The sequence below is a fragment of the Aquarana catesbeiana genome, linkage group LG04 (assembly GCF_042186555.1).
Source record: "Aquarana catesbeiana isolate 2022-GZ linkage group LG04, ASM4218655v1, whole genome shotgun sequence".
NCBI classification, from domain to species: domain Eukaryota; kingdom Metazoa; phylum Chordata; class Amphibia; order Anura; family Ranidae; genus Aquarana; species Aquarana catesbeiana.
Window position 1 is genome coordinate 335,524,429 of NC_133327.1, and position 13,343 is coordinate 335,537,771.

General features: G+C 39.2%; 1 protein-coding gene across 1 annotated transcript in view; it reads right to left on the reverse strand.

Annotated features, from left to right (window-relative positions):
- Positions 1–13,343, reverse strand: part of GABRR1 (gamma-aminobutyric acid type A receptor subunit rho1) — a 164,265-nt gene that overhangs the window by 19,720 nt on the left and 131,202 nt on the right. Inside the window, exon 4 of the mRNA XM_073626925.1 lies at positions 2,539–2,606. Within this exon, the coding sequence (XP_073483026.1) occupies positions 2,539–2,606 (68 nt within the window). The remainder of the gene's footprint in view (positions 1–2,538; positions 2,607–13,343) is intronic.

The following is a 13,343-nucleotide window of genomic DNA, read 5'->3' on the forward strand; positions in this document are numbered from 1 at the left end:
AAAACGGTCCCCTTCTGCCTCCTAACACCCATGTTAACTAACCTGTGTAAGAAAGAAATCCACTTGTGAGACATGGGCATCTGGAAACTTTTTGTGTAGGGATTTTGGCACCACAAATATGTGTATAAAAACCTGACCTTTGGGCTACTCCTTACACTTATCTCTTCCCCCAAGGGAACCTTACCCAACCCCTGAAGTTAACACTTAACTTCTCCCCAACATCTAAATTTAACCTGATCCTTAACATTAACCCTAAATTAACATTAATTTTATCTATTAATCAAGCTTCTTAAATGAATACTTATTTTGCATATCAAAAGTTTAAAATTTATCCTAAAGTAACACTATCTATTACTCCTAATCCCTGACCATACCTTAACCTTATCCCTAAACAACCTCTAACACACAGTTAACCCCTTAAAATCAATACCTTATCATTACTGAAATGTTCGCAATATCCCACACTAACATGGTGCTGAACACTCCAAGACTCTGCAGCAAAGAAGCAAGCAGCACTAAGCTGTTAATACTAAAACCAACTGATTTGCATTTACTATCCCTTCCACGGAATTCACAATTGAGCCAATCACTACAATCATTTTCCCTCCCATATTTGGGGTGGATCTTCAGCAGGTTAGATTTAAACTGATAATTTTAAAATATCTCACCTTCTTCTTCCCTATTATACCCCATAATTGGAAAGTTTAGATTTCAACCAAGCCTGACAGACCCAAGCTTCTTACACTTATTAAAAATTAGGCAATATTTGGCATTGCACTACAAAAGCCTGCCCTCCTGAGGAAAAAGGAATGAAATGACAAAAGTTCCCACAAACTCCTAACTAGGTTTCTGGAAAACATTACAACTTCACCACTTACGATCATCAATACCCACTACATGGGACCTATTCTCATTACTTGACAGTTTTCAAAGCATTAAGCTCCCAGAGCGGCTCTGTTAGACATGTGATGTCTACCATAATATTCAATCTTAATTACACAATACGCAGACTTTGTGCACCCATGTATCAAGAAATGGGAAGAAGGTTGATTTTTCTCAGGTGCAAATAGACAGCTCTATCCTCCTAACTCAGAAAGCATCCATTAGCAACTCATATCAAGAAGCAAGTAACAAACTGCTCACATGTTGGTACAGAGTCCCAACTGCACACAATGCATTTTTCACTTTAGTCTTTAAAACATGTTGATGTGATGAGGGTTACGGCTCACTCCTCCATATCTTTTTGGATTGTTCTAAACCCCAGATCTTCTGGAGGGAAGTGTTTACTATAAACCAGAATTTTGTAGACTCTCAGATACCCCATAATCCTACCCTATTCCTCCATTGTCATAAGGACCTTCCATAGAGGTCACACAAAAGCTCTCTACTTATTCATCTGATTAATGTTGCCAGGGTTTGCATCCTGGTTCTGTGGCATCAGCCAGACCCCCTCACAGTAGTCCACTGGTTTTCCAGAACTGAGGATATTAAACACATGGAAGAACTTACATCCACCATCAAGGGAATGAAGAACTTTTTTCGATGGAGGTGGTTTTATTGGCTGGAATACCACAGAAAACCAATCCCACATAATGACAATTCCTACATATCTCAGACATGATTAACACCTTACTGTACATATACTGTATGCTGTCCAAACTCCCATGCAGCAGTTCAGATAGTTGGTGTATATATTTCATAGTATGTACAGTATATTTTATATATAAGCAAAACCTTTTATAACATCTTGCAGTATGAACTACAGATGCAGTTGTAGGACACAACAATTTGCCAATAAAATGACTCAGCTCAGTACCGTGTCCTAAGAAAGAAAGGTATACCCCAAGAACTGTGACTATGGTCCTTAGAAGGGGTATTTACAATATGTTGATTGGTATCTTAATATGTATTTAAAGATCCCATCACTCTGCCCTATCTGTCTGAAAAAAAATGCTTTTGAGAATTGAGAAATGCAGGTGGCAAATCACTTGACCTTAAATCTGATATTGTGAGCAATAAGTATGGGAACTGACAGAAGAGAATAAGAAGTAAGAATATCAGTAGGAGAGGAGTCTAAAGGCACTGGCACAAATAGAAGAGTGGTCCATCAAGTCTGATCCATTTTTTTCTATATGTTTACTACTCTTTCTGTAAAATAATACTTTCTAAGACTAGTTTTGAATTTTCCTTTAACTCTACATAAATCATCAGTTGATTCATTTCAGGACTCTGATTTTGTTTTTGATGAAATGCTATTGCTTTACCTGAGATAATCCGGTGATTGGTATGTGTTCCTTTCTATACTTCCTCCCTTCCCCATTCCAATAAACAAATTTAGACAATCCAAACTTGTCTGTTTATGGAAAGATCTTCAGAAGAAAGTTCTTTCAGTGATCCCATTGTACATCTAACCACCCTCTGATGTCTGTGGGTAGTTAAAAAACCAATCATCACAATGAATGAGGGGTTGGTTAGTATGTTGTGTAGGGTGTAAACTGAACAACTGTTGATTATACAGCATCATTTGGTTTTACATACCATATCTACTTCTGATATACTGTCAAGGCTTTCAACTTGTACATCGACACCAACTGGGATTGCTGGACCTGGGAAAGAATATTTAAGCAAAGATTCTTAGTATAAAATGAATAAAACAATTACAGAAATACATTCTAGTAGCATGGCTTTTCCCTCCAGGGCGATTAGGCCTTAATATAAAGTATTGTATGCTTTGAATTTACATTAAAACAAATAACCTGAACAAGTATTTGTGAGAGAAGCTACAGTTAAGGCAATGTTTAATGATAAGCACTATTCGATGCCTCAGCACAATTGAATTTTTTTTGTTTTTGATGGGATGAGATAGGGAAAGGAAGGCACAAACAGCAGTAACATATAGAAAGACAGAGGTTTTAAACCTTCCACACTCTGCTAAATGAAATGTTTTTTCTGTTGTTATTGTCCTCATTGATGAGATCTATCATTGCCTCATGTCACTGTATTACCAGGATAGGAAGTTAGGGGACATTTTTCCAAACCCTCACCTTTATAAATTACAAAATTTGGTTGAAGATGGGTTTTTAATTGTTTTCTTCTCCTGCCATGGAGTGCTCTCAAAGTCTTTGCAAATACTGTCTTTTGAAAGTCAGAAAGTCTTTATAAGTAGTTTACTTTTATATAAATCAATTGTCTATCACATAACAGTTTCATAGTGTAACTATATAAACACATTACATAAACAATACTCTTAAGAAGGGGTGTGAAAACATAATATATAAGAACTTAAAACCTTTATCAGACGTTCTTCAACACATAGACTGCACGTGGGCAAGGCTTAAAGAGTGTACCTGAGAACTGGGAGGAGTCAACACACAATGATAATTAAATGTTATTTATACTGTAGAAATGATCACCCAAATTAGGCAGATTACAGAAACAGCACCATATACGTTGCGGGTACCTCTTTTTCAGGACAATATAATATAAGTTTACAGACCACTGAATGTCTGGGGAGAACTTCCCTTAGAAGCAGTACTCAAATTATTGTATTGCTCTGACACCCCTAAATGTTCTTGCAGATTGTCCAGATGGTGTTGGAAAGCACTTCTAAGAAGCTAGCAGAGAAGATGCCCTGTAAGGGAAAATCTGCTCTTTCTCTGCTCAAAAGGTACTGTTCCCTAATACTGCTTCTAGTCTCTCTCTCTACCCAGCAGGGCTCTGTCCCTCACCTACTCCCACACTACGGGCACACCAGAATGATGCAGAAAGTGCTATTAAAGCACTTCTGTGTCAAAGATGGTCATCCAAATCTTGCAATTTTTACATCCAATAGGAGAAGCCTGCATCCTCAAGACAGTGGCTTGGACTCCATAATAGTGAACAAACTCCCCCCCCCATGAATTTCTGACATCCAGAAGAAGCAACCTAGAGCCATCTTTCGACTGGCAGAAAAATTGCAGTCCAACACATGCCCATATGCTTAAAGCAGAGCTTTACCCCCTTTTAAAAAAATCACATCAGCATGCAGCGCTGCATGCTGGAATGAAATCATCTTGCATTCATTAAACAAACAAGCATTTTTTACTTTTAATTGCAAATTCTGTCTTTTCCACTTTGCGGTTTATAGAAATATAATAGTATTGGATGGATATATAAACAACCAAGGGCACCACATCCAAAAATTATCAAAGAATGTCACAAAAAAAGAAAATATTTTACATGGACTTTTTAGGTGTCCCAAAGAGTAGCACACAAAAACATATGAATATAACATTTTAACAGGGAGATCTAATACTTTATATGTGCAACAATAAAAATTAGACAAAATTCAGCTAAGAAATTTGCAATACACATACATCAAAAAAAATTTGGGGGGGAATATACTGCAGAGGCTACTATATACCAGAATAAAGTTGAATGTTACAACATAACAATGTAGATAGGAGAGTATGGGCTCTTAACACTCTCTTAACTCTACAATATCCATTGTGCTGATAACTGTGGTTCCTCAACATGTTTCGCAGGGTAAAGTACCTGCTTCTTCAGGAAGAATACATACCTCTACCTATAGATACACAAAATTGCACATGCATGTAACGTTCAACTTTATTCTGGTATATAGTAGTCTCTGCAGTATATTACCATGTCATCAGGGCCTTCCCCCCAAAGATGATATGTGCTGTCACATTTTCTAGGAGGCAGACCCAGGGTTCCAGGCAGAGTTCTGGGAAGAAATGGGAGATTGATTTATCTGTCCTTGGTAAAAATGGCCATCATAAGAAGAATGGGGATTGCCATTGATAAACATTTCTAAAGGTGCCTTTGTTGTTATTTTTAGGATATGGGTAAAGTTCCTCAATAATACCTAGCTTGGTCTGGCAAGCTTCAAGACTCACACTACATTACAAGACTTGAATCAGAAAGAAAGAAAACAGAGGTGCAGGTTTACCTGATTTGGTAATCTACTATAAAGCTACTATTTTAAACTAATAATTAAATTGGTTTAATTGTGCCCATGACAAACAATGGGTTCAAACCCAATTTGATCTCTCCTCCGTCCACCCCAAAGCATCTCTGTGGACTTTCCATTGACACATGCATAATTCTTTCCGCTGGCTTCCCCTGGTACAGTCAGTATTAATTCCTGACTTAAAAATGTTCTCTTTTTCTCAGTATCCTCCATCCTAGGCCTCTTCACACCTTTACTGCTTACTCTGGCCTTTTTGGTCGGCCTTCATGCCCCATTTTATTTTAGGATAGAAGAGAACTATTTGGCCCCAGCTTAGACACTCAGCAACCAATGCTTTTTTTTTTTACTCTTTTTCACAGGGCTACAAGATATTCATCCACCTTTCTGGAATTTTTGGCTAACCTATGCCCTGTTGAAAAGTTACTTCACTCTTAAACCAAGCACCAACATCCATAGGTCTTTATACATCTTTTAAAAGTTGTGTGGACTCTTCCACTCTATTATATGCAATCTTATAGCTATATTCCTTGTGCCTAGCAACTCAACAACTGGCAATCATAAAGGAATAGAAGAAATGATTTGTATTTATTATCTCTGTGTCAGGGACTGAATTTGAACCCAGAACCTCTGCTGTGTGAGGCATGTCTCTTCTTGCTGAGCCACATGGAATGCTGGACAGTTCCCTGGACAATTCATTGAATGATCCAGCCTTAAACCTTGTTTGTCCTGAACCTTAAACTCTTTGCTCTTCCCATGAACTTCCTGATTTAAGCCAGGTCTCTGCACTTCCCATTTGCTAGATTATTGTGCTCTCTCCAGCCAGTATCTTGCTTTTGTCTTCCCTGCTGCCATCCGTATTTTTACTACCACACGTTACTGACCATTGGCTTGTTCCTTGATTGCTTCAGCTTGATCCCAACCTGCAACTACCTGTTACCAACCTTTGGCAAGTTTACTGACTACGTTTCTGTTCGATCCTTACCTGCTATATCCGCTACTGGCCCCAGCTTGCTCACCTCCTGGTGGGGTGATCCTGGGGACAGTGACCTGGTACTAACAGGCAGCTAAACCCATCTCCACCATCAGGAGCTCTTCTGAACACAGGTTAGTACTTAGACTCCGCACCTCAGGTGAGACTGCAATATTTGTCAAGGTGGTCTGCTAGTATACCTATCCTGCTGGTCGGTGGAGACCCTCTACTGCTATAGCTACTGGTCTCTGAGCCTGACTCCTGACCGTGACACTCTGTTGAATTGGATAAAGCATTCCTATTAACACATAAACTCTCTATTTCATGTAGAATTTAAAAGCGTAAATTCAAATTGATAACCAGATGGTATCTAACGCCTTCTAAATTACATGCAATATACCCTGTCCACTCTGAGGCTTGCTGGCATTGCGACCAGTCTTCTGACTTTCAGACTCCTGCTCTGGCTAACCCATCCATGTCTTCTGCTAACTATCTACCACGCCAATGTTACCAACTTCTGAAAACTAATAATATTGCCTTAGTTTATCTCGGATGCTCAAAAGACTATCTTGCAATTATTTTTTGTTTTTGCTACCAGAGGAGCAATATCTATACATTGGAAGTTGACTTCACTAGTAGAATGGGGGGGACAACATCCTGAAAGAGATTATGCATTTGGAGCAGCTTTTGAAAATAGATATGAATGCCTATCACAAGTATAGAACATGTGAGTGGCCTGAATTGTCTCTAATTATTTAGGGTGTCCTACAAATTTTGATACTTAGTTGTCCCTTCTTGTCATAAACTTTAGAACTTGACATATCTTTTTACAGCTATTCATACAGTTTGGAAAAGCCACAAAGGGTTGTCCCCAGACTCTAGTTCCCTATACTACTACTGGACAAACTATAAAATGTATTTAGTAAGAAGATGCTAAAAACGCTTGTTTATCCCAACACAATATATGTATCACTTAAATATATTTAATAACTACAAAGTTATGGTGAATCAACATGCCTATGACTAAAAATGTAAAAATTCCTGTGGTCTACATGGTATGCACTTTAAGACCTCAAGTGGTTACGGCCGAGCTCTGAGCAATTAAAAAAATAACCCTGTAGAAGTGCTCCCTCGGCACTGCAAGGGTTAATTTTTCATTTTTGCCTAGGGTTTCAGTAAAAGAGTAAATTTGCTTGCCGTATCGCTCCCTCTCACAAGCTCCTCTTTCCACACATTGCTCCAGCTGGTGGTTGTAGCTGTGAAATCATCATGTGCAATGCAGAACAATCAGTGCTGCATTGTAATTTAGGATGGCAAGGGCCCGCTTACAAGCCAGCGTGTTGAATAAAAGAGCGCAGAGGAAGCAAGATCTAAGGTAGGTAAAAGTGCTTTTTAACTTGTACTCTAAGCAACAACAAGCATTTAACCATTGAAGTGTCAGGGAAGCCCCACTACAAGGGTATTTTTTCATAATCCCAAAGTACAGCTTTAGAGAATAAATCAGTTTTCAGTCTAATAAGGTCAAGTAACGAAAATCTATGAGTGAGGTTAACTAAGTGGGGTGGATGGGAAGATGTAGCTAGAAAGAGATGAAATCTCAATAAGCCAGTGGAAAAGGAGAAGGATTGATAATATTATGAGTAGAGGAGCCAGCTGATGTACAGCTGATGGTAATAATATCTACAAAAAGATAAAATAAAAAAAATGCATTGCTGCATTTTTTTATTCTTTATTTTTTTATTCGTTTTATCTGTTAAGGTGTAGGAACACATATCAATGCTTGAAGCAGACAATTAGTTTGATTATTGCTTGGGAACTTTTGTATTATATCACTTCACATCTGTTGTATTTAAAACTCTAGTCGCACAGTTAATATTTATTTTAATACCTACAGAAAGCCTTAAGATAACTATAGAAAGCTTAAAGTGGAATTAAATCCAAAACCAAAAATGTTATATATTGCAACTTACTGATTTGAAAATGTTGTGGCTGCATTCGTTTTCCTTTTTCAGTTTTTTTTCTTCATTTTCACCTGGAGATCTTGTTAGTAACACACTTCCTTTAAATGAACTTGTGCTTTGCCTATGCAAGGCAACAGGTTCACTTTAAAGCTGGTGCACACAGCATCTTTTTAATTTTTCTTTCCCTTTGTTCCCCCTCCCACTGCTCCATTCACTAAAGTGGTGGGTAAAAGCCTTATATAATCACAGAGTTTATCCCAAACAGTTATACAAAGCTGAGGACTGGTTCCCAAGTAGGTCTTACTATTTAACTTTGCCTTATATTTATAATGATGTATACACATTAAATAAATATTGATATAAATTTATTGATCATTATTATGAATCCAGGGCAGAATTTGTTTTCTTCAATATAGTGGTATTATTAGTTTTGTTTTTAGCTAAGATGCAACAAGAGCTACCACTTGACCTTTCGGAAGATTTTCTCCACTTCACGACCAGGCCATTTTTTGCTATACGGCACTGAGTTACTTTAACTGACAATTGCGCGGTCATGCAATGCTGTACATAAATTAAGTGGATGTAAACCCAATGTCATCCTTTCTAAACTACTGCCATAGAGGTTATCTATAAGAATATACATGCCTCCTGCATGTATCTTTACCTGTCAAATGTCTCCCCTCTGTCTGTTATGAGAGCTGAAAAACTGCATATTCTGTGGGTGGGTCTGTTGTCTAGAGCACGGTGGGTGGAGTTGTGATGTCACTAGACTCCCCGCCCACCTCTACACTCCCCTGTGTATTTCTAACACTGAACTTCTGCTATGATCTCTAACATCCAGTGAAAAGACAGGAAAGTAACCACATGATTTCAGCATGCCAAATCATGCTGAGGTGTGGAACAGCCAATCCTTGCAGAGCTGCTGAAGAAAGGAGTGGGAGGGAATTAAAAAATACTGCATGTCTCTTAGGCTAATGCACGAGATGTAAATCACCTGTCACTCACAGCAAGGGGGAGTATTTGACAAAATTTTCTCACTTTGTCAAGATTTATCTCACTGAACAATAAAAGAGGATTGCTCAGAGATGGATTAACTCTGTGTGGCAAGACTGGGCTCAAATGATAGGAAATCTTATACTCTACAGTATGATAAAAAAAAAAAATTCGGGTTTACATCCACTTTAAATTTATGTCATTTTTTTCCACAAATAGCTCTTTTTTATGGCATTTTATCCCCACTGGGTTTTTCTTGCGCTACAAACAAACAAATACCAACAATTTTGAAAAAGAAACCCAATATTTTTTACTTTCTGCTATAAAACATATCTAATAAAAAAATGTAAAACATCTAATTTCTTCATAAATTTAGGCCCATATGTATTCTGCTACATATTTTTGGTAAAAATAATACCAATAAGCGTATTTTAATTGGTTTGCGTGAAAGTTATAGTGTCTACAAACTATGGTATATATACTGGAATTTTTTTTTATATTAGTAATGACGGCGATCAGTGACTTATAGCGGGACTGCAAAATTGCAGCAATCAATCTGACACTAACTCACACTAACACCTTGTGGGAACCAGTGACACTAATACAGTGATCCATGCTAAAAATATACACGGTCACTGTACTAATGACACTGGCGATCAAAGGGTCAACTGTGTGCCTAACCAGTGTTTTTGTGTTTACTTTCAGGTGCTTTTACTAAGAGATGTGCTGGATTTTATTTCCTGCTTTGCAGGGAATAAAATCCAGCACATCCCTGCTGACAGGATGGAGCTCTGCATTGTTTACATATGCAGAGCTCTGTCCAGCGTGTCTCCTTGCCGATCAGTGGATGTTGGCAGTCATTCATTGGCCGGCACCCGCTGATCGGCTTCTGCTGTGACTAAATTACAGCAGAAGCGGAGCGTGTGTGCGCCCCCTTCCCAGGAGTGCAGAATCATGCATGTATACATGATTCTGCATTCTGCACAGAACGGCTGCCCTGTAGCAGTACAGCTGGTTAGGCACACAGTTAACCCTTTGATCAAGCCTGGACAAGTGCATCCCTAGCAAGTGTCTTGCTAAGGGGGTACTCAACATGGGGGAGAAGCCAGGAGCGCCAGGAGCCAGGAGCACCAGCAGGGGATCCCAGAAGAGGAGGATCGGGGCTACTCTGTGCAAAACTCTGTGCTACCGTACTTGGACTTGACTGCCAGTTTACTGTTTACAATGCTGATCTTGTTAACAATTTAGGAGAGGATTCTGTGTTTGTTCAGAGACAGTTACAGGCTTGGCTGCAAAAGAGGCTGCTGTCACAGAACATCTTTTGCAGCCAAAAACAGAGTTATGCTAATGACTGTGCAAAGCTCTATACATTCTGAATTAGCAAACATGGTTCAGCACTTCTCATCTGAAATGTCATGCATGGGAAACAGAGTTTCTAATATAGAGACCAAACTAGGGGAAATGACATCTTCCTTTAATGAAATGGTGGATGCTCAGGGAGAGGAAGCAGATTATATTGACTGGCTAAAGGCCAAGGTAGCAGATTTGGAGGATCGTTCCATATGTAACAATGTTAAAATAATTCCAGAGTCCATCCCACAGTCCACTCTAATGCCCCGTACACACGGTCAGACATTGATCGGAAAATCTGACAACAAAATCCATGGATTTTTTCCGACGGATGTTGGCTCAAACTTGTTTTGCATACACACGGTCGCACAAAGTTGTCGGAATTTCCGATCGTTCTAAACGCGGTGACGTAAAACACGTACGTCGGGACTATAAACGGGGCAGTAGCCAATAGCTTTCGTCTCTTAATTTATTCTGAGCATGCGTGGCACTTTGTGCGTCAGATTTGTGTACACATGATCAGAATTTCCGACAATGGATTTTGTTGTCGGAAAATTTTATACCAAGCTCTCAAACTTTGTGTGTCGGAAATTCCGATGGAAAATGTGTGATGGAGCCCACACACGGTCGGAATTTCCAACAACAAGGTCCTATCACACATTTTCCGTCGGAAAATCCGACGTGTGTACAGGGCATAAGAGATTACTTCTCGCAACTTTTCTTCCTCCCTAAATCACAAACGGGTGAGCTGGTAAACCACCAGATTCCTTATAAATGGGGCCACCCAGTGAAGCTAATAATTATGAAAGACAACAACTCCTTCACTAGGAGCTAAATTGAGGAAAAGGACCTCCAAGGTAGTATTCTCAGGAATAATACCGGTATATTGAGCCACACCAGAAAGGCAGAGGGAGATTAGGGAAGTAAAAAAGTGGCTGAGGAGATGGTGTAGTAAGGAGGGGTTTGGGTTCCTGGAGAACTGGGCCAACTTCTCAGTTCTCGTCACTAGTTCTATAGAAGGGACGGACTGCACCTAAATGAGGAGGGTGCAGATCTGCTGGGAGTGAAGATGGCAGAAAAGTTAGAGGGGTTTTTAAAGTAGGCAACGGGGGGAGGGTCCTGAGGTAGAGATAATCAGTGTGGAACATATTCCAGAGGGTAGTATTGGGGGCATTAGTGATAGGTTGACTAAAGCACATAAACCCGAGGTAAGTATAGTAACAAGTCCTATTTGCAACCTCGGAAAACCCAATAAGAAGACAGTATGCAACCGGTCTAAACTACGTGGCATGTTCACCAATGCCAGGAGCCTGGCGGACAAAATGGGTGAACTAGAGATACTGTTGAAAGAGGAGGATTTAGATTTTGTGGGAATTTCAGAGACCTGGTTCAACAACTCTCATTATTGGCTGGCAACTATTCAAGGGTATTCTTTTTATCGCAGGGATAGAGAGGGTAAAAAAGGGGGAGGGGCATGCCTATATATCAAGAATAATGTACAAATGAATATGAGAGATGACATCAATAAGGGAGCTAGGGAGGAGATGGAATCCTTATGGGTAGAGCTCCAAAGGGATGAAGCTAAGGGGAAAATAATACTGGGAGTATGCTATAGGCCCCCTAACCTGAGGGTGTAGGGGGAGATGGACTTCCTATCACAATTTGGATTAGCAGCAAGGATGGGAAGTGTTATCATAATGGGGGATTTTAATTATCCAGACATAGACTGGGCGGAGGGAACCATGCATTTGTCTAAGGTTCGCCAGTTCCTAAATGTTTTGCAGGAGAATTTCATGGGTCAGATGGTAGAAGCACCAACTAGAAACAAGGCGTTACTAGATCTACTGAATACCAACAATAGAGACCTGATCACAGATGTGGAAAACAGGGCAATTTAAGAAACAGCAATCACAGGTCAATTGACTTCAGTATAAATCACACAAATAGGAAACACAAGGGGAACACTGAATTTCAAAAATGCCAACTTCCCTAAACTATGAACCTTGTTAGAAGATAACAATTAGAAACAAAGAACACGGAGGAGAGATGGGTTTGCTTTAAGAGCATATTAAATAAGGACATTAGCCAGTGCATCCCATTGGGAAATAAATTTAAAAGAGCGAACAAAAGTATTGGCTGGCTTAACACTAATGTAAAAATGTATATAAAAGCAAATGAGAAGGCATTAAAAAAATACAAGGCTGAGGGATCATCATCAACATTCAGACTTTGCAAAGAATGCAACAAGATATGTAAGGGTGCAATTAGGGTGTCTAAGATAGAAAATGAAAGACACAGCGGAGGAGAGCAAAAAAAATCCCCAAAAATTCTTTAAGTATATAAACAGTAAAAAAAGGGAGGACAGACCATATTGGCCCCATAAAGAATGAGGAAGGATGTCTGGTTACAAAGGATGGGAAGATGGCGAAGGTATTGAATTTATTATTCTCCTCAATACTGACATATAATAACACACATAGGTTGGACTTGATGGACTTGTGTCATTCTTCAACCTCACCTACAATGTAGCTATGTAACTATCCGCTCAATAGATGAAGGTCTTTCACTTCTCAGGCAATGGCATATTCTGGAACCACAGGAACAACGTCAGCAAAGTTGAATTCACCATAACTGCAACGACAACTGGTAAGAATTGGACCCTTCGGAAGACATGACCACCTAAATCACTTCAGCCATGACCAGCTAACCAATCAGCCCTGGATTGCTCGCTTAAGATAAGTTTGATTGGAAACTACCCCAATTAATTGACGCAGTATTGACCGCTCACGCAGAGTTCTGCGAAATTTCTTATTGTTCTGCTCTGGTTCTTTCCAGTGCAAAATATCTGAAGAATACTCTACAGTTATCTTTTGTTCTTTTTTATTTAAATTTTTTATTTAAATTTTATTCCAAGGATACACTGGGTCTATCTAACACAAACTCTTACGAAATTTGGGTTCCAAGGTAACATCTTGACAGCCATATTGGCGTTATACTCCCAACACTCAGTGTTTACAGATGGTATCCTCTCAAATCCCTTTAAAATTTCCAATGGTACAAGACAGGGATGCCCTTTCTCCCCGTTAATATTTACATTGAT